General features: G+C 56.1%; 1 protein-coding gene across 2 annotated transcripts in view; it reads left to right on the forward strand.

The window, feature by feature from the left end:
- The window catches only part of SCN4A (sodium voltage-gated channel alpha subunit 4), a 44,660-nt gene that overhangs the window by 2,061 nt on the left and 16,136 nt on the right, over window positions 1–26,463 (forward strand). Inside the window, exons 2-14 of one of the 2 annotated variants that reach the window (XM_086864274.1) lie at window positions 9,260–9,558; window positions 9,810–9,928; window positions 11,578–11,706; window positions 11,805–11,896; window positions 13,438–13,755; window positions 15,407–15,470; window positions 16,026–16,167; window positions 16,927–17,139; window positions 17,942–18,097; window positions 18,314–18,437; window positions 19,581–19,819; window positions 21,452–21,625; window positions 21,910–22,266. In XM_086864274.1, the coding sequence (XP_086720400.1) occupies window positions 9,295–9,558; window positions 9,810–9,928; window positions 11,578–11,706; window positions 11,805–11,896; window positions 13,438–13,755; window positions 15,407–15,470; window positions 16,026–16,167; window positions 16,927–17,139; window positions 17,942–18,097; window positions 18,314–18,437; window positions 19,581–19,819; window positions 21,452–21,625; window positions 21,910–22,266 (2,391 nt within the window). In that variant the 5' untranslated portion in view covers window positions 9,260–9,294. Of the gene's footprint in view, window positions 1–9,259; window positions 9,559–9,809; window positions 9,929–10,830; window positions 10,931–11,577; window positions 11,707–11,804; window positions 11,897–13,437; window positions 13,756–15,406; window positions 15,471–16,025; window positions 16,168–16,926; window positions 17,140–17,941; window positions 18,098–18,313; window positions 18,438–19,580; window positions 19,820–21,451; window positions 21,626–21,909; window positions 22,267–26,463 lie in introns of those variants that run through there. The other variant, XM_023942400.2, reaches the window with a different exon arrangement.

Below are 26,463 nucleotides of genomic sequence, written 5' to 3' on the forward strand. Positions count from 1 at the left end.
CAGTCCCATTATCCTGGGGAAATCCTGGGTGGGTTGAGGCAACACAGGAGCTTCCCCCTCTGGTGCTTTCCAGGAAAAATGCTGGATTTATAATGGTTTGAGGGGGGGAGAAGTGTATTTACAGGAACTGATTAACGAGCACAAAGTCCTGCATTGACTCCACTGTGCTAATTTTCAAATAGCATTTTCTACTTTCTGATGCATGCAGAAGGGTCCAGTTTGGGCAAAAGGGCTCTGTGGAGAACCCTGGGCAGCTCCAGCTCAGGAGCTCCCACTCAGGGAAATTTGCTGGATTTGGGGTAGGAGAGAGAGCGGCAGAGCCATGAGGAGACACCCAGCACCTTTTCTGTTTGCAGCAGGTTGGAATAATGAGGTGGTTTCTGTGTCAGGAGAAAGGGGAGAAGGTGATGGATGCTTTGGGAAGTTGTGAGGGAAAAGATCCCAGTTTAGCTCAGTAGAGAGCAGGGAGGATGCTCAGCCTCTGTGCCTGTGCCATTGCCTCCCTCCTGGGATTCATTAATCCCTGGAAACATTTTGCTTTTGAGTCCCCATTCTCCATTTCCAGGTGGATGTGAATGAGGTCCCTTGGGCTGTGAGGCTCAGCATCTGTGACAGCTCCAGGTGCTCCGTGCTGGTCCTGGTTTGCAGGTGTCTGGTCCAGGGAATTGGGATCCAGAGGCTGCAATGGGAAAAGGGGCGTCCTCCAGCCCTGGGAAGTTGCAGAGCTCCCGATACTGCAAATCCCAGGGGAGCAGCGGGGCTGGAATCTGCCCCTGGTGCTGTGCTGAGGATCCCTGGGGGAGCTGGTGTCACTCCTGGCATCCCCCGCAGGGGGGACATCCCTGCCCCCCGTGCCCCGAGCCTGGGGGACTCCGGGGGCAGCAGGTCACTCCAGCCCCACGCCATCCTCCCTTCCCCCTCGCTGTCCCCTCGCTGTCCCCTCGCTGTCCCCTCGCTGTCCCCTCACTGTCCCCTCCCTGTCCCCTCGCTGTCCTCCCAGCACGGCTCAGATCTTTTCCAAGCCTGACACGGGAGCTGCTGGCAGGGAGGAGCCGCAGCTCTGGAGAACACCCGAGTGCAGGGTGGGCAGTGGGCAAGCGCAGGGTCCCCACTTTAACCCTTCCCTGGCTGTTCAAGCCCCCCAGAATAACCCCGCACCGCCGGCCAGCCGGGTGTCCCCTTTCCAGCGATTCCCCGTCCCCCAGCAGGGACAGCAGGAGTGGGGATGGGGTTGCATCCCCGGCTCCAGGCAGGAACGGGTCAGTGCGTGGCTGCAGGATGGTGCAACCTCCTATTTCCATCCGCGGCCGGGGAGAGTATCCCAGGATTTCACAGCTCCCGGGCTGTGTGTGCCACCCAGCCCCGAGCACAGCAGGTACAGCTCAGGGCACCGAGCCCCCGGAACTCCAGAGCAGCAGCGATCCGGGAACTGTAGGGAATTCATTCCCACAGGGGTTGGATTCTGGCGCAGGAGCGGAGGCGCCTCTGCAGGGCTGGATTTTTGGGGTTGGTGTCCCTGGAGGAGCTGTGCCCTTGGGGGTTCAACACGGAGGATTTGGCTCTCCAAAGGAAGGGAGTGCCGGGATGGGCTCAGCTGAGTCTTTGCAAGGAGCTGGAGGAGGGAGCAGCACCGTTTTTGGCAGGTGCAGGGCACCCAAAGCAGTGCAGGGCACCCAGAGCAGTGCAGGGCACCCAAAGCAGCGCAGGGCACCCAAAGCAGTGCAGGGCACCCAAAGCAGTGCAGGGCACCCAAAGCAGTGCAGGGCACCCAAAGCAGTGCAGGGCACCCAAAGCAGCGCAGGGCACCCAAAGCAGTGCAGGGCACCCAAAGCAGTGCAGGGCACCCAGAGCAGTGCAGGGCACCCAAAGCAGTGCAGGGCACCCAGAGCAGTGCAGGGCACCCAGAGCAGTGCAGGGCACCCAAAGCAGTGCAGGGCACCCACAGCAGTGCAGGGCACCCACAGCAGTGCAGGGCACCCACAGCAGTGCAGGGCACCCACAGCAGTGCAGGGCACCCACAGCAGTGCAGGGCACCCAGAGCAGTGCAGGGCACCCACAGCAGTGCAAGGCACCCACAGCAGTGCAGGGCACCCAGAGCAGTGCAGGGCACCCAGAGCAGTGCAGGGCACCCAGGGCACCCAGAGCAGTGCAGGGCACCCAGAGCAGTGCAGGGCACCCAGGGCACCCAGAGCAGTGCAGGGCACCCAGAGCAGTGCAGAGCCCATGGAAAGTGATGCTGGAATGGGACACAATTCCAGTGGAATTGTGCATCCATCCTGTTCCATGGAAATGTGCCGGCACAGCTGCTGGGTGTCCTTGTCCCAGAGCAGCAGGAGGCTGGAGAGTGTTGGCTGGCACCAGGAAGAGGCTGGACAGTTTTGGGAAGGCTCCTCTTTGTTTGAGACAGGCAAAAAGCAGTGGAGTTGTATCGTTCCCACAGCAGGGAATTCATTCTCTGTGTGCTTAAAATCACAGAATTAGGGAATGGTTTGGCTTGGAAAGGCCTTAAAGCTCAGCACATTCCATGGGCAGGGATATCTTCCAGTATCCCAGGCAGCTCCAAGCCCCATCCAACCTGGCCTTGGACACTTCCAGAGATCCAGGTGCAGCCACGGCTGGATTTCTCTGGGAAATCCATTCTAGCCCCTCAGCACACTCCCAGGGAGGAATTCCTTCCCAGTATCCCATCCATCCCTGCCCTCTGGCAGTGGGAGCCATTCCCTGTGTCCTGTTCCTCCAGTCCTTGTCCCAAGTCCCCAGGTCCAGCCCACGCAGCCACCCCAGCGCCCTGTGCTGCTGCCCTGGGTGACCAAGGAGGGCCTTGGCAGGGGCACTACGGTGGCACCTGAGGAGCAGGAACTGCATCTGTGTCCCTGCTCTGCCTGGGAAATGACATCCAGCACTGCTGGGCTGGCTCTGGAATCATTTCCCAAGGGCTTTCAGCAGACTGAACCCCTGGCTGGGTTCGGGGTGGATTTCAGGCAGCCCATGGTGATGGATGCACTTGGAAACCTCCCACATTCCTGCTGGCACACTTGGCTTGGGCCACGCTGCAGGCAGAGCAACAAACCCCACCCAGAGCAGGGTAAAGAGCCACGGTGGTGACAGGAACCGGCACTGGGGACATGTCACTCACGGGAGCCACCAGTGCCAGAGGTGTCTGAGCCACACAGCTCCGCCGAGTGCTTAAAACCCTCTGCAATTCAAATGATAATGCTGGAAAATTAATTTTTTTTTTTCTTCACTCTCTAAGTCTTCTGAGCCCACCACTATTTTAAAATAGAGTGGGAACAGGCTTGGGGGGGACTTAATTTTCTTAATGGTATTGTTTTCTTGTGCAAATCACCCACCCTCTGCCTTTAAAGCAGCCTAAAAACCCAGTGAGTTCCCAGAACCACCGTGGTGGTGGAATTCCAGCATCCCACAGCAGTGTCCTAAGAGCCATTTGTGTGTAAAGGGAAGTTGTGGAGATTTCCTGTATCAGATGGTTTTTGGAATGGAATTACAGTGTAGAATTAAGGGATCAGTATTTATCCAGGGATGGAAGCTTCAAACTCTTCAGTGGCACTGAAAGGGATGTAAATTTGTTTATAAAATTGTTGATTTTGTCTGGCACAACTGAGGGTGCTTATCCAAGTTCCTGAGAGAAACAACCATAATCCTGAAAATTCCAATGCCCTGCTCAGCCCCTGGGAAATCTGCAGGACCTGAGGTGAATCTCCCCCACCTGCAGGATTGAAGTTCTCCACCCTCTGTGCCACTTGTGCATAAAAAAATCTATTTTATGTCAGATTTTTTCAATATTCCCAAGTTTTATTCTAAAACTTGTGGAAAATACAGTCAGAACTAAACAAATAAACACCCCATAGGACTTTTTCAGCCCATGGCATCCAGGAAGGTTTTCTAGAGCCATCAGACTTTCCAACAGAGCAACAGGTTCCTGGTGCACTGGCTTGGGTGGAGCAAGTTTGTGTTTTCCTAGCAGCCTAATCCATGGAACCTGGGTTTTTTAAAAACTATTCAATGCATGCAGGGGTGGGGAGGGGGTTTCATGGACACACAGCAGGGTTGGGAGAGCAGAGTTGGGAATGGCTCAGGAATCTCAGAATCATGGAATGGTTTGGGTCAGAAGGGACCTTAAAAACCATTTAATTCCACCCCTGCCATGGCAGGGACACCTCCCACTGTCCCAGGCTGCTCCAGCCCCAATGTCCAGCCTGGCCTTGAGCACTGCCAGGGATCCAGGGGCAGCCCCAGCTGCTCTGGGCACCCTGTGCCAGGGCCTGCCCACCCTGCCAGGAACAATTCCTGCCCAATATCCCATCCAGCCCTGTCCTCTGCCACTGGGAGCCATTCCCTGCCTCCTGGCCCTCCATCCCTTGTCCCCAGTCCCTCTCCAGCTCTCCTGGAGCCCCTTTAGGCTCTGCAAGGGGCTCTGAGCTCTCCCTGGAGCTTCTCCTCTCCAGGTGAGCACCCCCAGCTCTCCCAGCCTGGCTCCAGAGGGGCTCCAGGATCTCCTCTGGCCTCACCCCACAGAATCCCTCCCCTCCCCTTCCCTGCTGCCCCGGGAAGGCAGCCCAGGACAGCACTGGGGGAAAGCTGCTCCTGGAGGAGCGGGGATGTGCAGGGGAGGGGGATGGTGTCCATGCAGAGCTGGGGACATCCCCGAGCTTCCAGGACTGAGTGTGACATCCCCAAACCGTGCGGGACCAGCTGGGCCCTGCCACCCCACCCTGCCCCACATGGTGGGGATGCAGAGGGAGGGCTTCTCCTGTGGGCATCAGCCCCGGGCGCCCTTGGGGTGGAGGTGGTGTCTGCGGGGGGCTCTGGGAGGCACGGAGGGGATGCTGCAGGATTGTGCTGGGCTGGTTTGGGCTGGGCTGTGACAGGCTCTGAGTGCTGGGTGCTAACACAGCTCCTGAGCGAGGCCAGCCCTGTGCCCGCTTGGCACCGTCTGTCCCCTCGCTGCCCTGGTCACACGAGTCCCTTGTCCCACACTAATCCCTGCCCAGGGCCCCGGGCCTGGCTCTGCTCTTCCTGCTGAGTGAAGCTCATTTACACCTGCTCGGGGCCGGGCCGGGTGTTTTCTCTCTTGGACTCGTGTCCCGGTTGGTCTCTGCGGGGTTTTTTTTGGGATGAGCCTCGCAGGGCAGCTTTACAGGTGAACTTCTCTTAGTTCAGGTCAGGGCTGCTCCTTGAGCTGCGTTTGGATGGTCTCATCCCACTGCTGCTGCCGATGTCCGTAGAGCTGGGATCTCCCGGGAGCAGCATCCACCCTTGGCACACCCCCAGTTGTGCCTGTCCCGCTAACCCAGCCCTGAGTGTGGTGGGGGGAAAACTGCATCACTCTGGGCTGGTTCTGTGAGCAACTCCAGGGCTGCAGATGCTCCCCCAGAGGACAGGAGACTCCAGGTTTGCAGGTGATCCCCCAGAACCTCCCTTAGGGAGGGAGAAGCTGGAGCCTGGGTCAGACAGGTGGGGGGACACCCCAAGCCCCTGTGTCCCCCAGGGCCAAGAATGTCCTCCCCTCTATTCCTCGGCCCATGGGAGGCTATTTTCTGGACAGAATGAAGTGCCTGGATGGGGTGACTTTTCCAGCAACCTCAGACAGGACCTGCCGCTTTCTGTCCTGTTATACAGAACCTCTTGCACATCCCTGGGAGCTCCTAGACCAGTCCTGTTATTTTGGTGCCTGATTCCTTTGTGTGCCCTCAGAGCAGCAAAAATATCAGTGGGAACTGAATTCTCTCCAAGTGCAGCCCAGGCACCCCTCAGCCAGGAGCTGCTCCCAGCTCCCTGCTGGCAGTTCCTGATGCAGGAACTGGGGGTTGAGATGTTCATCCAGGACATGCCATGGGCAGTGTCCCAAAGCTGCAGTTCTGTGTCACAGCAAACAGGACTCATGCAGCTTAGCTGGGTGGCCAACATTTAAGAAGCAAATAAATCAGTGCTCTGTAGAGACATTTAAGTGATTGATTTCCCAGCAGGAAAGATGATGGGGCAGGGATCTTCCCTAATCAGGGACTCTTGGAGGACTCAGGTCCTGGAGAGCTGGGCCAGAGCCCCGAGGGAGCTCGTGGGTGATTTGTGCCCAGGGCAGCACCTGTCACTGAGCCTGAGCTGCCTTTACCTATGGAGGAGCAAAGAGTTTGATCTGGGTTATTTATAGGAGCTGCTAAAAATGTGCCAGGATGTGGCAGGGCAGGGGCAGGGGCTGCTCCTGTTCCCATGGCCCGGGGCTGGTCCCTGGGTGGGATCCTTCACCTGGGCTGGGTGACCCGGCCGTGTCCCCCCGCCCCGTCCCGGCTGCACCGGGGTGGGACCGGCCCCACTGGGGACAGGGGGTGCTGGGCTGAGCCCCCACGGAGCCTGGCCTTGGCTTTGGTTCCAAATTAGGGAAGCAACCAGAGATGCTGGTGGCCTGCCTGGTTAGCCCTGCTCCTGCTCCCTGGAGCCATCCCATCCTCTCTGGGTGGCCCCAAAGGGCTCAGAGAAGGACCAGGAGCTGCAAAAGACACCAAAAAGCCACAAAGAATTCCCATGCAGGGGCAACACCCCCCTTTGAGCCTCCCAGTGCAACGCCAGGCAGCGCTGCCCTGCCCCAGCATCTCCCCCGGGGGCTGCCGGCGCTGCCGGCCCCGCTCCATGGGCCGGGGAGCGGCTCGGTGGCTCCGGCCCAGCCGCAGGGACAGGGACACAGCCGGGGCTGCTCCCGCCGGGTCAGGAATGAGCAGAGTCATGGGGCTGCAGAAACCTGAGCCCGGCGCTGATCGCTGCTGGCAGCTGGAGGCAGAGCGGGGACAGCGCCCCCGGCACAGCCCCTGGCCCGGGCTCGTCCCGACAGCTCGGCAAATCCCCATTGCCAGGGAAATCGCCCAGAGCAACGAGCTCCTCCGGGTCCTCAGAGCAGCCAGAGAGGTGGGGAGGTCCCCCGTGGGCACTGTGGGTCCTGCTGGATCATGGGTGCTGCTCCCCCGATGATCCCGATGGATCCGTTCCCAGCTGGAATCCTGTGGAATTGCTGTGATCCCCTGCACCAGCGCTTTCCCACTGGGATTTGGGGTGATAAAGCCAGACACAGCCCTGTGCTTTTTTGGCTTTTTGGCGTTTTTGAGCCCCCTGTTATCCAGAGCTGCTCAAGGGGAGCAGAAGTGGGTGTAATCCAGAGTAACTCCGTGAGAAACAGCACTGGCAGCACCTCTGCCCCCTGCCTGGGCATTGTCCCCTCCCAGACACACCTGGGGCCCCAAATTCCCTTTTTGTTCACTTTGATGAGGTCCCACCTCTGGGGTCCATCCACCCCCTCCCTCTCCATGCTCTGGGCTCTGTTCTTCAGCAGTTGGGGCCACAAGTTGGGCTGGGGCCAGTCTCCACTTTGCAGCGATGTGACTCAGTTTGTGCCATTAAATAACCCTGTTCAGCAAGGACAAGACTCTCCCTAAAGCAGATGGAGTCAGAGAATCCTTCAGGTTGGAAAAGCCCTCAGAGATCATCAAGCCCAACTGTTCCCCCAGCACTGCCAAGGCCAACACTGGCCCCTGGCCCCAAGTTCCACATCCACATGGCTTTTAAACCCCTGCAGGGTTGGGGACTCCACCACTGCCCTGGGCAGCCTGTTCCAAAGTCTGACCAACTTTTCCATGAAGAAACTTTCCCAACACCCAATTTAAACCTCCCCCAGCACAGCCATTCCCTCTCCTCCTGTCCCTGTTCCCTGGGAGCAGAGCCCACCTCCCCGGCTGTCCCCTTCAGTCAGGGACTTGTGGAGAGACAGAAGGGCCCTCCTGAGCCTCCTTTGCTCCAGCTGAGCACCCCAGCTCCATTTCCAGTCTCTTTTCCCACCAGGGCTGTAAATATCCAGTTTTCCCTAATCCCAAAAGGCTGAGGATTTGCAGGTCTCAGCACAGCAGGGCTGGGACTGTAGGGAGTATTGATCCTGGAGGTTTTCTGGGGGCAGGTGCTTGGCAGCTTCACAGAAAGTTTGGGTTTGCCAGTGGGATGCTTGATTTGGGAGGGTGAGGCACAGAGGCACAGCTGTCCCAGTATCCATGAAAAGCAGGGTTGAGTTTTATGGAATATTGGCTCATATCCCACACAATCTGGTGGTTATGGGGCATTATCAAGGCACAGGGGCTCAAAGCAAGAACCTCTGTGGTGTTGGGGGAGCCTCTGCCAGCATCTCCACTTCTCCCAGGGCATGGCAGACTCTTCCCACAGGTGCAGCCACTGCTCTCCTCCACACTTCCCTCTCTCCAACCCTTTTTGTGCAGCAGAACATCCTCACCTCTCCTAACCCACCCACCTTATTCCTTCTGGGAAGTCATCCTGATCCTCGTTACATTCAAAAGTGCCATTACTACTTCACTTTTTGGCTCAGGATATGCCTTTAACGCCTCCTGGGAGCAGAGCCACCCAGCAGTGCAGGTTCCTCGTGCTTCCCATGGCTGGGAGCTGTGCCGGGGCCACGGCCCTGCAGGGCCCAGCTCCTCTGGCAGAGGAACCTCTTGTTTAGGGCACCACAGGTCCCCTGCAGGAGCTGCAGGAGCAAAGCTGTTGATATCCTGCCAAGGGGAGGCAGCTGGAGCGGGGCTGCTGCTTCCCAAGGTGTTTGGTTGTGTTGAAACACCGTGTTTGGGTTGTGGAATTGTGTGTCTGACACAGCCAGGTGGTGACAGGGACACCAGGTGTCCCAGCCTCATGGTGCCTCCTGACTGGAGGCAGAATCACAGAATCACAGAATTAATGAATTGGAAAAGACCTTTGAGATCTTCAAGTCCAACCATGACCCAACACTCTTGTCACACAGACCATGGCACTCAGGGCCACATCCAGGCTTTCCTTAAACATCTAGAGGGATGGTGACTCCACCGCCTCCCTGGGCAGCCCCTTCCAGTGCCCATTCTTTCTGGGAAAGAATTGATGTCCAGCCTAAACTTCCCCTGGTGCAGCTTAAGGCTGTGTCTCCTTGTCCCATCACTGTTCTTGGGAGCAGAGCCTGCCCCTCCTGTCAGGGAGTTGTGGAGAGCCAGGAGGCCCCATCTGAGCCTCCTCCTCCATCTGAGACTTCCCAGCTCTAAATGGGAATGGGGGTCTGGGAGGAGCAGGAACACACGGGGTGCTGCGTGTTCCACACATGATGACCTTCCCTGCGAGCTCAATATTTCTGCCATAAACCCATTTGCTCAAACCCCACTGAGATCCTGCCACCAAATGTCCCCAAGATGTCCCCAGCTGGTATTTGAGCCAGTTGTCCCCTCAGGCTGGGCACAGGTAGCCCAGAAGCAGAATGAGAGGATGGCCGGCCTGCCGCACATCCCGGGCCCCGAAAACCTGCGCCCCTTCACCCCGGCCTCGCTGGCCGCCATCGAGCAGCGCATGGCCGAGGCCGAGGCGCTCCGGATAAAGCGGCAGCACGTGGAGATGCCCGAGGAAGAGGAGATCAAGCCTAGCAGTGACCTGGAAGCCGGCAAGAACCTGCCCCTCATCTATGGTGACCCACCCCTGGAGCTCATCGGGACCCCCCTGGAGGACCTGGACCCTTTCTACAAGGACAAGAAGGTGAGGGCCAGAGCTTTGCCCTAAGGTGTAAACCCCAAGCAAAAGACCAAGCAGGGACCTCCTGTGCTTTCCACCATGCTTACCTGAGCCCATCCTGGTGATCCACCACTGCTGTGGTTGCTTCTCTTCCAAAGCAGAGAGGATGTCCAAGCCTTTGGAGCTCCAAACATGCAGAGGGATCTCCCCTCCCTTGGTCCATGGTGTTTTGGGGGGTGCAGAAGGACTAACCAGCCCCTCTCTTATCTCCACAGACGTTCATAGTCCTCAACAAGGGCAAGTCCATCTTCCGCTTCTCAGCCACCCCTGCCCTCTACATGCTGGGGCCCTTCCACCCCATCCGCAGAGGAGCCATCAAAGTCCTCATCCATTCATATCCTTGATATCTGGGATGCTGCTCCATGGCCAGGTCAAACCCTGGTGCTCAGATCCAAACAGGACAGGGACAAGGGAAGGTGTTCATGATGGGGTGGTGGGGAAACTTCTGGGTCCCCAGCACAGCCAGGACCTGCTGTCCAGTGCTGTAGTCCGAGGAGCAGCACCTTGGTGGCACCGAGAGCTCGCTCTTGGTTGGAGAAGGGAGGAATCAGTTTGGATGGAGAAGGGAAGAAGCTCAAGTGGTGAAGCTTCCTAGGGAGAGATTGAAGGGTTTTGAGATCTGGGCAGACTTGGAAAGGAAGGGAAATGCTCATGGGTCAGGGGATCTGGTCCCACTGGGAGGTGGGTGAGCAGGGGAGCTCCAAGGAGGCTTTGGGAGAGGGAAGCAGAGGAATCAGGACAGAGAAGGAAAGGAGCCCAGGAGCATGAGGGACACTGCAGGGTGGGTGGAAATGATCCCAGCAGAGCTCTGGGGGAAGTGGGAATTCGTGGCCATGAGGGAGGAGGAAAAGAGGGAGGTTTTGTGGCAGAGGGGTCTAAGCCTAAGAGTTAGAGCTTTCTAGAAAGAGGCTGAAGGTTTTTGAGGTGTGGAGTGACTATGAAAGGAAGGGAAAGCTGTACCCCAAGGTGATGGAGAGGAAGGAGCACAGGGAGTGGAATGGGAGGCAGAACAAGAACCACAGAGCTGGGGAGGGGAGCAGAAAGGAAGGGAAGGGGCTGGGCCCCTGCATGGGAACAGAGAGGAAAGGAGGAAAGTGGGAGCACGGGACTGAGGTAGGAGGAGCAGGGCAGGGTGAGAGACCAAGGTGGCAGCCAGGACAAGAGGAACAGGAACACTTGGCTTCCTGACCATGGGAAGGGGGGATCCAGGCACCATCCAGAGCATTTGTCCTTGACCAGGTTTTAAATTATTCAGCATGTTCATCATGATCACCATTTTAACCAACTGTGTGTTTATGACAATGAGCAACCCCCCAGCGTGGTCCAAGAACGTGGAGTGAGTCCTGAGACCTCCCCCAGCCATGAGGACAGCCCAGCTTGGCAATGTCCCTCAGGAGGGACAAGACCAAGGCTGGGAGAGGGGGGGTGGGGATCTAGGCACCCTTCAGAGCAGGAGAAGTGTCACTGGGAGGTGCTGGTGGCCCTCAGAAGGGATATCCACACTCTCCACTCTGCATAGGGCATTGAAGAGTGAGAATGTTTCAGAGCTGCCCAAAATCAGGTGGGGTCCCCATGTCTGGAGAGCCCTGAGGAGCAAGTTGGGCTGGGCTGGGCTGGGTCAGTACTGTCAGTCTGGAGAGGCCAAGCTGATCCACCTGTCCAGGGACCATGGATAACTCAGGGGAGAGAGGAAATCCAGCATTTTCTGCTGTGGTTCTGCACAGTCAGGTCTCAGCAGGGCTTTACAGAGAGCATGGGGGTGGTCGGACATCAGCAGGGACAGAGGTGTTGCAGAATGGTCACCACAGGGATTGGTACCTCGAGATGTCCCAACCCACCTTACAAGGTGAAGTGAAAATCTCTCCTAGTGTTGAAGCACCCCAAAAACCCATCAGCCCCCAAACTCAAGATATTTCCTCTGGGAGGGGTGGACAAAACCTTAGACCTGGGCAGGTGTCTCCTGAGTGATCAGTCCTGTTTCAGATATGCCTTCACTGGGATCTACACCTTCGAGTCTCTCATCAAGATCCTGTCAAGAGGCTTCTGCATCGATGACTTCACATTCCTGCGAGACCCGTGGAACTGGCTGGACTTCATGGTCATCTCCATGGCGTGAGTCCGGTGGGATGGGGAGGACAGGAGGGAAATTTGGAGGAACAAGGAGTATTCTGGACAGAGCCCCTGGAGCTCTTCCCTCTCCTGTCCCACAGCTACATTACTGAGTTCGTGGACCTGGGGAACATCTCCGCTCTCAGGACCTTCCGTGTCCTCCGTGCCTTGAAAACCATCACAGTGATACCAGGTGGGAATTAGAGAAAGGGCCTCCCCTCTGTGCCTTCCCTGAGCTCAGGTTCCCAGCAATTCCTGGTTCTTTTGGCAGCTCCAAGAGAAAACAGAGGAAATGAGGTATTTGATAAATTTTCCACGTAATTTGGCGTTTGGGTCAGGTGCTGCTGATTTTACATCTTGAAATCAGCTGCACTCATCAGGTTGTTTGGCAGCCTCTGAAGAGGCAGATGTGACGTTTTTAAGGCTCCTTGGAGATGAATTAAGGGAATTTGTGCTCCCAGTGGATTTATGGGTTTGACAAACCAAATCTCTTTGTTTTGTGCCCACTGTTGGCTGTTCTGGCGCCGAGGCTGAGATATTTAACAGGTATTGGTTTAACATCACCTGAAACATCCAAACTCGTGTGAGGAGCACCTTACCAAATCCCTCTGATTGCTGATTTTCAAATTTGATACCATTTAAACACTGTGCTTTCAACACCTGGTGCAAGCACACAGAAATCTGAAGCATGAGATTGAACTGAAAATGAAAATTCTTTGCGGTGAATAAATCCTTGTGGTGCCCCTGCAGGCTCCAGATTGTGAGGGTTCACATTTGAGCGGGTTTTTTCTTCATCAGGCTAAAAATTGCATTGAGCAAAATGTAAACTTCTGCTTCTTTCTGGAATGACATCCCCAAGGGCTCTGCAGAAATAGCAATGGCAAAAATAAGCTGGTTTAGAACATCTGACCTTGGTCAGGCCCTTGGAGAACAGGATTTTACCTAAATAGTTTGGGGAACAAGGAGCTGGCAGGAGGACAGGGCTAAAAGTCATTTCCTTGGGGAATTTTTTCCATGTGAGAAAGCTCTGGGCTCAGAGAAGCTCTAAAGATGAACATTGGGATGTCCCAGCATTGCCCATCATCCATGCAGACCTTGGCTGATAGGAACTCCATCCTCCATGGAAAAATTCCACTGAGGATCTGTGGATGAGCCTCTTCTGGGGAGGTAACAGTGATGCTGGGGGGAGAGATGGGTTAATCCAGATGCAGATGTCATTCTGCCACCTTCACTTGGGCACACTTGGGATTTTCCAGCTTGAAGGGATCAGGATGAGGGGTCTGGCTGGGCTCTCAACCACCCAGGGACAGCAGTTAGACCCAGAGGCTTTCCTGGAACTGGGAAAGGTGCACAGCATCATCCAGCTGGGACAGCAAAGAGCTTCTCCATGTTCCACTCTAAAGTGCTTCACTCCAGGGGTTTGGTACAAAAAATGCCAGATTGTGGCATTTAGGGCAAAAAGAAAATCCAAAGGAATTGATGGCTTCCAGGCTGGGATGGGCTTTGGTCTGGATACCCCAACGCTGGGATGGGGATGTCACCAGAACCAACCCAAAAGTGACAGTTCTGGGGGGCCCAGCCGTGTGTGGGGACAGAGCTGGGATGTGATCTTTGGGACCTGAACTCGGTGATGACACAAGTCCCCACTAAAGCCAGCACCTTTTGGGGACACCACAGCCTGCTCCCCACAATTAACAAACGAGCAAATAGCTTAGTGGTGGCGCCTCCCCCCAGGGCTGAAGACGATCGTGGGGGCTCTGATCCAGTCGGTGAAGAAGCTCTCGGACGTGATGATCCTCACCGTTTTCTGCCTGAGTGTCTTCGCCCTCATCGGCCTCCAGCTCTTCATGGGCAACCTCCGGCAGAAGTGTGTGCGGTGGCCTCCCCACAACAGCACCTTCCTGGAGGATTTGGGGCTGGACAACGACACCTTGGTCAACTCAACCTTCTACGACTTCACGGACGACTTCACCGGGAACTTCACCGGGAACTTCACCGGGAACTTCACCAGTAACAGCACCTTTGACTTCGAGGCCTACATCAGCGATGAAGGTAAAGCTCCTGCAGCCCCTTCTCCTCTGAGCCCTGACCCTGGTTTGATCCTCAGTTTCCTGCTCCTGTTGGCCACTCCAAGGCTTGCTCCCATGGATCTTCCTGCCAAGGCTGGTGGGTGGAACAGGCTGTGCACCCTCACAGAAGGGACAGATGAGATCAAATTCCCCTGGACAGGGAAAATGAGGTCCACCTGAGCAAGCTAAGCTCTTCCAGGAAGGTTTCACAACAGGAAGGTTTGGATGGACCAGTGTCTCCATCTCTCTCATTTGATGGTCAGGGCCAATGTCCCATCAGGGTGGTTACAGCAGGGAGACCAAACCCTTGAGGAGGAGGTGGAACTTTGGGTGGAAAAACAGAGGAAAAGATGCAGGAATGACATTTTTAACCCACTTTTCACTATCTGGATCCTTCCCCAGGTACCACAGTGCCCAATGAATCCTTTCTGCAACATCACAAAAGCCTCAGGAGGGGAGGGAGGGATGGGACCAACACAGGTCCTCAGGAAGGTCTAAGGTGCTCCTTTCCTACCCCTTCTTTGAAAATTTTGCCCAAAGTGTGGTGGGTTTTTGTTTGTTCTTCAGTTTTGAATTTTTAAACTCCATGAAAATGTAAAACCTCAGCAAATCTGCCTGGTAGAGCTGCAGGGTGGCAGGGTGCCGCACAGGGATGCTCCACATCTCATTCAGGGCATTCAGCAGAGCTCAGAAGGCTGGGCTGGGTCTCAACTGAACTCCTTTGGCCCTACAATCAGCTCTGGTATTCATTACAGGAAGGTTTTGGTAGGGGACAAGTTCAGTCCAAAGGATCTGATGAGCTCCATGCAAAGAGCAGCCACCCAAGGCCATGAGCACAGCAGAGCAGCTGCTGGGGCCAGGTCAGAAACCTGGAATTGCACAAACAGGATATTTCCTCCCACACAGAGAAGCCTCATGGCAAGGAGGCAGGCAGAGCCAGGGAGGATTCAGGAAGCTCCACAAGTCCTGGGAGGGCTGTGCTGGATGATGTTCAGGGTTGGATCCAGCTGCCCTCTGCCATACCCAGGTCTGGGGTCTGCAGGTGCTCCTCTGTGGCCCTGGGGCAGGTGACCTGTGGTGGCACTGCTTGGCAGCTCCTGTGGCTCTGGGTCTGTTCTGGAGCTGTAAGGAAAAGCTTTACGGACCCCTGGTCTGTGAGCAGGGTTGGGGGTGTCCCCACCAGCAATGGGAGCAGCCGCAGAAAGTGTAGCCATGGAGCAGGAGCAGTTTCCCCAGGTTTTTCTGGGACTCCTGCAGTGCCCCATGCTTGGTGCTTCCTGCAAATGCCCTGATTTCCCAGGAAAACAGGCCAGCCCTGATCCTTTGACCTCATGTTAACCCATTTTCCAGGTGGCCTGGCCCTGGCCAGATTCAGACCTGTTTCCATGCTTGGGAGGAACCTGTTTGGATTGATGAAACAATCCCAGGAACTCCCTGAGACAGGGCCGAGACAAACAACAAAGTCAACAGGGAGTAGATACCCATATGCCTGACACTGGGAGTCAGCAAATTCCCCTGGGATTGTCAAGGAATTTTCCTGACAGCAAGTTGCACCCCAGAGTTTGAAAATCGATGTTTGTGCTTATTCATTTACTTATTTATTTTCATTCCTTGCTCTTTCCCCACCTGCAAAGCCAATTACTACTTCCTGGAGGGAGCCCTTGATGCCCTGCTCTGTGGGAACAGCAGCGATGCTGGGTGAGTGACACCCTCTCCTCTGGATCGCTGGGAGGGGACAGGGAGCTGGCACAGCTCGTGGGACCCCTGATGCTTGGGATGGAACAGGGTGGGAGCTGGGAATGTGGCTCTGCAGGGGAGCAGTCCAGGAATCCCAATGGATCAGCTGGGGGACCATCCTGAGGGTATCAGTTGGATCATCCCAATGGTATCAGCTTGAGGGGGTATTGATCCAGGCATCCCAAGTGTAGCAGCTTTGGGACTATCAGCTGGAGCATCCTGAGGTATTGGCTTGAGGGGGTATCAGTCAGAGCATCCCAGTGGTACCAGCTCCAGGGTATCAGTCCGGCCATCACAACTGTATCAACGTTAGATGGAGTCAGTTCAGGCATCCCAAATTTATCAGCTCGAGGGGTCTCAGTCCGAGCATCCTGCCTGTATCAGTTTTGGGGGGATCAGGTGGTATCAGTCCAGACACCTCTCATCCTGGAGGGGAGGGTCCCCCCGCTGCACCCCCTCTCTGTAGGGATGGGTTTGGCTGTGTGCCAGGGTCTCATCCCTGCTGCCCCCCGGCAGGAAGTGCCCCGAGGGCTACGAGTGCATGAAGGCTGGCAGGAACCCCAACTATGGCTACACCAGCTACGACACCTTCAGCTGGGCCTTCCTGGCCCTCTTCCGCCTCATGACCCAGGACTACTGGGAGAACCTCTTCCAGCTGGTAGGCACTGCCCCTCCATCCCTGTGCAGGTGTTCCTCTTGTTTCCCTGCTGCCCCTGAGGTGAAGGCACTGACTGGAAGCCTGTGGGTCCTTTTCCTGTGTTTTGTGGATCCAGCCAGGATCAGTGGAGATGGGGATGGTGCCATTTACTGCTTCCCTACCATGGGAGTGCAGTGCATTTCCCACAGTGCTGTCAGCTCTACCATGGAAGTCAGGGATTGATAAGATTCTCCAGGCATCTCTGGTTCGAGCTGAGGGACAGGATGAGGAGGAGAAGCCATGTCACTTGTCCCCTCATTGAGTTGTCCTCTAGGAGGACACCACAAAACCCCAGCTGACCCTGGCTCCAGAGGCTGGCCAGGTAAAAGGGATCCTACACCTAAAGCTACCCCTGTCCTCTGGAAAGGTTTGCCCAGATGATGATCAGAGTCAGAAAAGGACCGTGTTGGCCTGGAGGTGAGACCTGAGAAGGTGGGGGCTGAGCAAAGCGGGTCAGTGACGGAATACTGGTCCCACTTCCATCGCTCCTAGCCCTTGGGAACCTTGGGAACCAAGGCTTCCCTCTGCCTCCCTCCAACCCCTCCACCAGTCCCAACACAGTGCCTGGGCCTGCAGGAAGGTCCACTGGGCAATGACCAACCCTTGGAGAAGACAGGAGCAAAATATTTCCCTCTTACCACAAGCAGGAGGGTGTCCCAGGGCAGCACCAGGAGTGTCACCAAAGGGACATCGTGACATCCCTGCCACCTCTTCCCACAGACACTGCGGGCAGCAGGGAAAACCTACATGATCTTTTTTGTGGTGATCATCTTCCTGGGCTCCTTCTACCTCATCAACCTCATCCTGGCCGTGGTGGCCATGGCTTACGCTGAGCAGAACGATGCCACCATGCTGGAGGAGCAGCAGAAGGAGGAGGAATTCCAGCAGCTCATGGAACAGCTGAAGAAGCAGCAAGAGGAGCAGGAAAGGCTGGTGAGTGGGAAGAGTGGAGGTCAAAATGAGGGGTCTTGGGAATAGGGAGGGGAAATGGAGACAGCAAGCATGGTGTAAAATCCAAAGAAAAACTCCATTTGGTCAATAGGAAATAGAAAATGAAGTAACTATTTTGGGCATCACATCTGAATCAAAAAACTGCTACTATCATGGGTGGAGACAAAAAAGGCTGAAAAGATCAAAGTTCCACATCCAAACCCCAGCCCAGGGTGCCCTGAGAGGCAGCAGAGAGGAGCAGCACAGGGGTGAGGTGTTGTTTGAGAGGTGGAGGAGGTGAGGGACATATAAGGGCTCAGAAGTTCCAGTTGATCTGCAGCACATCAGGAAGCCTGGCAGGAGCCCAGCTTGGTGTCACCGGGGCACAAAGGAGGCCCTGGGAAGATGGGGAAGCTGCAGCACAGCTCGGTGTGTCAGCAAACCCTTGGCTTTGGAGACACAACGAAGGGCTCAAGACACCTCACCAGTGAGATCCTGGTGTCCTATGGGAGCCAAGGAAACCTGGAATGGTGGAAGTGTCCATGCTCATTGCAGGAGGCTGAGAACTTGAAATTTGAATAGCACTTCTGGAAAGAAAAAGACAAAAACAAAAAAAGCATTAAAAATAAACCAAACCAAAAAAAACCAAAAAAAAACCACCTCCCACTACCCCAGGTTGCTCCAAGCCTCATCCATCCACCACTTCCAGGGACGGAAGGAATTTTCCCACCCCCTGGAGCCCTCAGCCACCGTGGGATGTCCCCACGGCTGTGGACACACGGGTGACAGGGATGGGGTTGTGCAGTTGCAGGAACGCGCATCCAGCAGCGATTCCCTGTCCAGCAGCGTGGCCGGGAAGGGGCACGACTCAGACCTCAACAGTGACCAGGACAAGGCCAAGGACTGCAACGGGCAGGTGGTGCCCAAGATCACCCTGCAGAGATCCGACACCGTGATTGATGTAGGTGCCAGCTCTGTCCCTGCCATCCCTGAGGGTGCCTGACCAGCCTCCTGAGGGGACAGCCTTGTGCCCACCTCGCTATGGGTTGGGTCCTACAAGCCTTTTTGGGGTCTCCACCTTGCACTTAGAAGTCTCTCCAGACCATTCCCTGTCTTCTGCCTGCTCTGTCTTTCAGAGCATGGAATAACTCTTCATCCCTCCCTCCTCTCCTGCCAGTTCAACCCCACCTATGAGCCAGAGAAGCCGGATCTCAACCATCTCACTGTGGGCAACCAAGATGGGCCAGGGCTGGAGAAGAGGGTGGGAAGTGCCATCAGTGTCATCTCCAATGCTGTGGAAGGTATGTCCCACTGGGTGAGGGTCCTGGTCAGTGCTGGAGGGCCTGGGTTGGTGACAGTGGCTGTCCCAAATTCCCAGCCCCACACAAGGGATGACTCCAGCCCTGGGATTTCCTCATTGGGTCAGTGATGCCCAAGCCAGACTTTTCATCCCAGCTCCCTGGAGGCAATAATCCAATGTCTCACACAAATTAATATGATTGCAGGTGATTAGAGGAGTCTCCAGAGCCAACTGGGAACTGCTGAGCAGCTTCCCAGGAGCTGCTATGTCAGCTTCAGCAAAAAGCACCATGAACTCAGCAGTTCATGTCCCCTGTTCCCCCAAGAACGAGCACAAAACCCTCTGGCTGGCCCAGAGCAGTCCCCTTGGATGTTGTGGGGATCTCAGGGGGGCAGGAACACCTCAAATCCTGCCCAGGGGCTGGGAACAGGAGAGAGCAGGAGCGCTGCCCATGCCCAGGCAGTTCCCTGGTTCATCTGCCTTTCCATCCCTCTCCAGTTTGGAGGGCCAGGTCTGCATCATCCCTGCCTGGGCAGGGGAAGGCTCCTCCTTTTAGCCCCCGTATTTCTTGGGTGCCACAATAAAAACAAGATCTAAAGCTTTTAGAAAGTGTCCAGAGGAGGGCTAAGAAGATGATGAAGGATCTGGAGGAGCTGCATGAGGAGTGGCTGAGATCACTTGGTTTGTTCAGCTGGAGAAGAGGAGCCTGAGGTCAGACCTCAGCTCCTCCCCAGGGGCAGCTCTGATCTCTGCTCCCTGTGACCAAGGACAGGACCCAGGGAACGGCTGGAGCTGTTCCAGGGGATTTGGGATGGAGATCAGGGCAAGGTTCTTCCCCCAGAGGTGCTGGCACTGCCCAGGCTCCCCAGGGAATGGTCCCGGCCCCGAGGCTGCCAGAGCTCCAGGAGAGCTTGGACAACGCTCCAGGGGTGCCCTGGGTGGGATTGTTGGGGTGTCTGTGCAGGGCCAGGGGCTGTATCAGTCATCCCTGTGGGTGTCTTCCAGCTCAGGATATTCCATGATATTAAAAGCATAGATGATCCAGAGCTTGTCCAGGACCTGAGGAGAACTTCTCCTGAAGGTCAGCACTTGCCCACCCAGGTGAGGACAAGATAATCCCACACTTTTCCTTTCCCACCTTCAGAACTGGAAGAAGCTCACCAGAAATGCCCACCCTGGTGGTACAAATTTGCCCACACATTCCTGATCTGGAATTGCTGTCTTCCGTGGGTGAAGCTGAAGGAGTTTGTCAAGCTGGTGGTTATGGACCCCTTTGTGGACCTGGGCATCACCATCTGCATCGTGCTCAACACTCTCTTCATGGCCATGGAGCACTACCCCATGACGGAGGAGTTCGAGAATGTGCTGACCGTGGGGAACCTGGTAGGGAGCTCCATCCCTCCCCTTTGAGCCCCATCCCGCAGGGCAGATCCCCTCTGTGTCTGTGTGAAACATCCCAGCTGCTGGCAAAGCACTGCAGGGCTCTGTCCACAGCATCCCTGCCCAGGCCTGGGATCCGAGATGGCCCAGACTGTGGGCACTGATGTGGGATTGGGATCCAGCAGTCCCTGCTCCCCTCCTGCTGCAATCCCTGAGCCACCCTGCTGCCAGCCCTGGGTGACACCACAGTGTCCCTGAAAGGCTGGGTGGCCATGGAGCAGAGCAGAGGGTGTTCCAGACTGTGGGAACAAACAGGTCCCCACTGAGCAGGAAGCAACAATGCAGCATTAAAATTACTAATAATCAGGGATTTGCACAGTGGAATCATTGCAAATCTCGGCTCTCCTGATTTTATAGGTGCATTTAGGGGCTGCTCCTGCTTGGAGCTGGTGACAAATGGCTCTAGCTGGATGGATCTGCTGGTGGGACAGGGCCAGGAGCCCCCTGGCAGCGGTGGGAAATGCACAAAGGATTGGGAGAGCTGCCATCTCCTCTGCTGCCACTTTGTCCTGCTCCAGCACTGCCAGGGCCTCTGGAAGAGCAGCCCTGGAGTGACAGATGCCGCTGTCCAGGCGGGTGGGACTGGCTCTGGTTTCCTTCAGGAAATACAAGGGGATTATTAATGGGCCGCTGCTCAAGGCACGGCCGGGCTGAGGCGGCTCCAGCCCTTCCTTGGAGCCAGGAGCGGATTCTGGCTGCGGGTGGATCTGCTGGGGAAGGGCCAGGCGGGGGTGGGAGCAGCTGGAGGAGATCCCACTGAGCCAGGGATCCCCCCAATCCTCTGCCCGTGCCCGAGGTGGGAGCTGCAGAGCTGCTGCCCGTCCCACCGCAGGGTTAAAGGACAGGGACAGGCATTGGCTGGGAGGAGCAGGACAGGGGATGTTTGTGGGCTGGCATGCTGGGGACATGTGGGACAATCCCCTGGGATACTGAAGCAGGACAGAGGACATTTGTGGGCTGGCTTGCAAGGGATGTGTGGGGACAACCCCTGGGAAGCAGGAACAGCAGCCTCCCTGCTGCTCCTCCCTGTCCAGTGAGGGACAGACCTGTCCCAACACCATCCCCAGCCAGGGCAGATCTGTGACCGGGCCCTCTGCACGTGCTGTGCCATGGAATTGCAGCAGGGATGTCGATTGTCACCTCGCTGAGCCCTCTCTGCAGTGACACAATACTGCAGGTGCTGTTGAGCGCCCAGGAGAGGAGCAATGTGTAAAATCCAGCTCAGATGTCACAGGGCTCAGGGAGGTGCAGGGGCATCCCAGTAGCAGCCCGGTTCCCAGTGCTGGGCATCCGTGATTTCCCAGTCATTCCAAAGGCGCCTCTTTGCCAAGGAGATTTTATTTTTAATTTGCAGCCTCTGTGTCCCTCCAGAGGAATCAGTCACCAGTATTCCCAGTCTGGGTGGGGATTCCCAGCCACACTGGGCAGCATCTGGGGAGCTCGTTTCCGACTGGGACAGGCCGCAATGGGGTAAAATGCTTTGGGAATGCACCAAAAAAGAGGGATGCTGCCCACCCCAGCCCACAGCTCAGCACCAGTTTATGAATAAGTGATCAAAGGCACTGCTTCCCACAGGTCTTCACAGGGATCTTCACAGCAGAGATGGTCCTGAAACTCATTGCTCTGGATCCCTATGAGTATTTCCAGCAGGGCTGGAACATCTTCGACAGCTTCATTGTCACTCTGAGCCTGGTGGAGCTGGGCTTGGCCAACGTGCAGGGGCTCTCCGTGCTCCGCTCCTTCCGCCTGGTACGTGCCAGGGGACACCTGGGAGGTGACAGGGACACGGTGGAGATGGCTTGTTCAGCCTCACTCATGGCTCAGCTTGGGAGGGACCAACTTGGCCCCTGTTAAAGATAAGACTGAGCCAAGTTAAATATTCAGGGAAGTCGGAGTCAGAGCAGTTGGGAGTTTAACCCCTCCTGCCTTGATCAAACTGCCCCAGGAGGGTCAAATGGCAGTGTCACAGCCTCGCTGGCACCTTGTGGCAACGACACCCCCAGCCACCTCCCTTCTCTCCTTGCCCCCCACAGCTGAGGGTTTTCAAGCTGGCCAAGTCCTGGCCCACCCTCAACATGCTCATCAAGATCATCGGCAACTCTGTGGGCGCCCTGGGCAACCTCACTCTGGTTCTGGCCATCATCGTCTTCATCTTCGCCGTGGTGGGGATGCAGCTCTTCGGCAAGAGCTACATCGAGTGCGTGTGCAAGATCTCTGTGGACTGTACCCTGCCCCGCTGGCACATGAACGACTTCTTCCACTCCTTCCTCATTGTCTTCCGCATCCTCTGCGGGGAGTGGATCGAGACCATGTGGGACTGCATGGAGGTGGCCGGCCAGACCATGTGCCTCATCGTCTTCATGATGGTCATGGTCATCGGGAACCTCGTGGTGAGCCTGGGGGCTGGGGACACCCTAACTGGGGCAGGGACAAAGGGGGCATGGGGACATCTCTGTCCAGCTCAGCTCATCCACAGGGCTGTGCCCGTGCACAGGGTCTGGTTGGAGCTGCGGGGAGTGCAGGGATTCTCCTCCCTGCCCAGGCCCTTGGGATGGGCTGTGCCAGCTCTGTGTGAGAGGGAGAAATGATTCCTGAGAGACCTCCAGCTGAAACCAGACCAGGAAACTGGGGGGAAACTGAGGCACAGAAAACACAAATGGGCTTTAGGCAGAGGCAAGAGCAACTCTGGGATAAAAAAGCGCTCCGCTTCAAGCTGTCCTGTGTCCTCCACTTGGCTTTCCAAGCTTTTCTGCCCCATTTCCAACTCTCTTGATGAGGGATGGAGGCAGAGCTCCATCCATCATCCATCTATCATCCATCCATCATCCATCCATCCATCCATCCATCATCCATCCATCCATCCATCCATCCATCCATCCATCCATCCATCATCCATCCATCATCCATCCATCATCCATCCATCCATCCATCCATCCATCCATCCATCCATCCATCATCCATCCATCCATCCATCATCCATCCATCCATCCATCCATCCATCATCCATCATCCATCATCCATCCATCATCCATCCATCATCCATCCATCCATCATCCATCCATCCATCCATCCATCCATCATCCATCCATCCATCATCCATCCAACATCCATCATCCATACATCCATCCATCCATCCATCCATCCATCTATCCATCATCCATCCATCCATCCATCCATCATCCATCCATCCATCCATCATCCATCCATCCATCCATCCATCCATCCATCCATCCATCCATCATCCATCCATCATCCATCCATCCATCCATCATCCATCCATCCATCCATCCATCCATCCATCATCCATCCATCCATCCATCCATCATCCATCCATCCATCCATCCATCTATCCATCATCCATCCATCCATCATCCATCCATCCATCCATCCATCCATCCATCATCCATCCATCCATCCATCATCCATCCATCATCCATCATCCATCCATCATCCATCCATCATCCATCATCCATCCATCATCCATCCATCATCCATCCATCATCCATCCATCCATCCATCATCCATCCATCATCCATCCATCCATCCATCCATCCATCCATCCATCATCCATCCATCCATCCATCATCCATCCATCATCCATCCATCATCCATCCATCCATCCATCCATCCATCCATCCATCCATCCATCATCCATCCATCATCCATCCATCCATCATCCATCCATCCATCCATCATCCATCCATCCATCATCCATCCATCCATCCATCATCCATCCATCATCCATCCATCATCCATCCATCCATCATCCATCCATCATCCATCCATCCATCCATCATCCATCCATCCATCCATCCATCCATCATCCATCCATCATCCGTCCATCCATCCATCCATCCATCATCCATCCATCCATCCATCATCCATCCATCCATCATCCATCCATCCATCCATCCATCCATCCATCATCCATCCATCCATCCATCATCCATCCATCATCCATCCATCCATCATCCATCCATCCATCCATCATCCATCCATCCATCATCCATCCATCCATCCATCATCCATCCATCATCCATCCATCATCCATCCATCCATCATCCATCCATCATCCATCCATCCATCCATCATCCATCCATCCATCCATCCATCCATCCATCCATCCATCATCCATCCATCATCCATCCATCCATCATCCATCCATCATCCATCCATCCATCCATCATCCATCATCCATCCATCATCCATCCATCATCCATCCATCCATCCATCATCCATCATCCATCCATCATCCATCCATCATCCATCCATCCATCCATCCATCCATCCATCCATCCATCCATCATCACCCACCCTTTGCTCCAGGTGTTTCTGGGAGCAGCCCCCCGCCACCTCCCCCCTCCAGGTTCCTGCAGCTCCCCAACCTCCCCAATCCTCCCCATGCTTCAGGTGGCACCTGGTGATGGCCAACCTCCTTCCCTGTGCCTGTGGGACCCCCTGCTCCCCTCACCCCCATCCTGTCCCCGCCCTCCCCACTCCCCCTGGCTGCCTGTGCTGCTTGAGCTGCAGGTTTGAGAGTTCCAGGCGAGCGTGAAATCCTTTCTAAACTTGGTAACCCCATCGCTGGCAGCTCTGGAGCTTGTTTTGCAGCCTGCGTGGGCCCAGCTCTCCCTTCTTGAGGAGCAGGGCAGGGGAGGGAAGCGCCGACTCGCTCCTATTACTTGCCGGGGTTGTGTAATCCCTTTGGAATTTGCTTTGAAAAACTATCTGGCCCCGGGAGCTGCTGACCCCTGTCCCCAGGGAGGCTCTGAAAGGAGCCCCGGAGAACCCAGAGCAGGCCCCCGCCGGGGTCAGCTTGGAGTGTCCCACTTTGAGGACACAAAGCCTGGATTTGGGTGCCCTTTGGCTTCCCTGGCTCATGCCAGGGATTTGAGACTTTGAAGGGAGAAGCCCTGGCTGCAGACCTCGGCCCAGGTGTGTGATGGGCAGTACTGGGCAGACAGGGGAGCCCATCTCTCAGCAGCCAGCAAAGGTTTGTGATGCCACTTTTGGAGGGCTCCAGGGGAACCCTGGGTCACGCCGAAAATCACACATGAGGGCACCTGGAAGGAGCAGGAGCCTCTCCAGGACAATCTGCAGGGAGTGCAGGAGTTTGGACTGGGAATCACAGCTGGGGCTCCCTGCAGAGCCCTCCCAAAAGGGGCTCTGGAAAGTTTCCCTCTTCTGGAGCCCATTCTTGGAGTAGCACAGTCCACACACACCTCTCCAGGAGACTTCTCTGGAGAAGACACGGGGGCAACACAATTTCAGCTGGTGTGGTCAGTGACAACCATCCCAGGGGTGAGGGTGTCCCCATCCCGGGGGTGGGAGTGTCCCCATCCCGGGGGTGGGAGTGTCCCCATCCCGGGGGTGAGAGTGTCCCCATCCCGGGGGTGGGAGTGTCCCCATCCCGGGGGTGAGGGTGTCCCCATCCCGGGGGTGAGGGTGTCCCCATCCCGGGGGTGAGGGTGTCCCCATCCCAGGGGTGAGAGTGTCCCCATCCCGGGGGTGAGGGTGTCCCCATCCCGGGGTTGGGAGTGTCCCCATCCCGGGGGTGAGGGTGTCCGCTTCCTGAGCTGCACCCCAGCCCTCGGGGCAGCTCTGCACCTCCTGCACGGGCTCCATTTACAGGCCAGCAGAGAAACCTCTGTGCCTTCCTCCTCCTCCTCCCTGCCAGGCTCTCCTGGCCGTGCCTGAGGTATTTCCGAGTCCTGGAGCCCGTCCCAGAGGCTCCCAAGTATGCCCGTGCAGGGAGGTGTGTGTTTCTCCGCGCTTCCCCTGCTCGGGAGGAAGGTGACCCGTCCTTTGCTCTTAATGACACTTTGAGCATTTCCTTTGGGGTTATTCAGGGAAAAGGGAGGAAGTCCGTCGGGTGACAAGGTAATGAAGTCCTGTCCGACAAAGGCAGAGCCAGCGGCACCCATTAACTGTAACTGGTACTTAACGGGGGCATTCAACTGCTGGGCCCGCGGGGATTTATTTAAAGACGTGGTTTAAGGCACAAGGCATGAGCCATGTGAAAACAGCAGTGTCCTTGGATAGCAGCTAATTCCCGTCTCAGATGTGCTGCTGGCACCGCACAACACGGCACAAACACCGACAGCTGTGGGCTGGCTCTGTCCCTGCTCCGCTCCACGGGGGTGCCTGTCCCACTCCTCTGCTCCAGAGCTGCTCCAGGTTTCTGGCAGGCACCAACCCCAGCTGTGCCAGGAGAGGCTGTGGTGGGGTCCAGTCACGTTTTGGGACGGTGAAGTAGAAGGGGAAGCACACAAGCCCATGCTTGGAGTTTTATAGAGCATTTACTGGCTCATGCTGAGATGAAACATCGCTTTGATGGAGCAGAGCAGTGCCTGGGACACAGGGATGGGGTCACAGCTGGGGTTCAGGCTCCTCCATGGCTCCAGGGTGTGGGAGACCCTCTGGAGCTTGCTGGGCATCTGAGCTACCAAGGCCAGAGAAGAGGAGAGGAAGAGCTGCAGCTGAGAGGACAAGCAGGCAGTTTCATTCTGGGGAGAGAAGGGACATAATCACAGAATCATGGAATCCCAGACTAGTTCAGATTGGAAGGAACATTAAAGAGCATTCAG

The sequence above is a fragment of the Cyanistes caeruleus genome, chromosome 27, assembly GCF_971803275.1.
Source record: "Cyanistes caeruleus chromosome 27, bCyaCae1.hap1.1, whole genome shotgun sequence".
Taxonomy (NCBI): Eukaryota; Metazoa; Chordata; class Aves; order Passeriformes; family Paridae; genus Cyanistes; species Cyanistes caeruleus.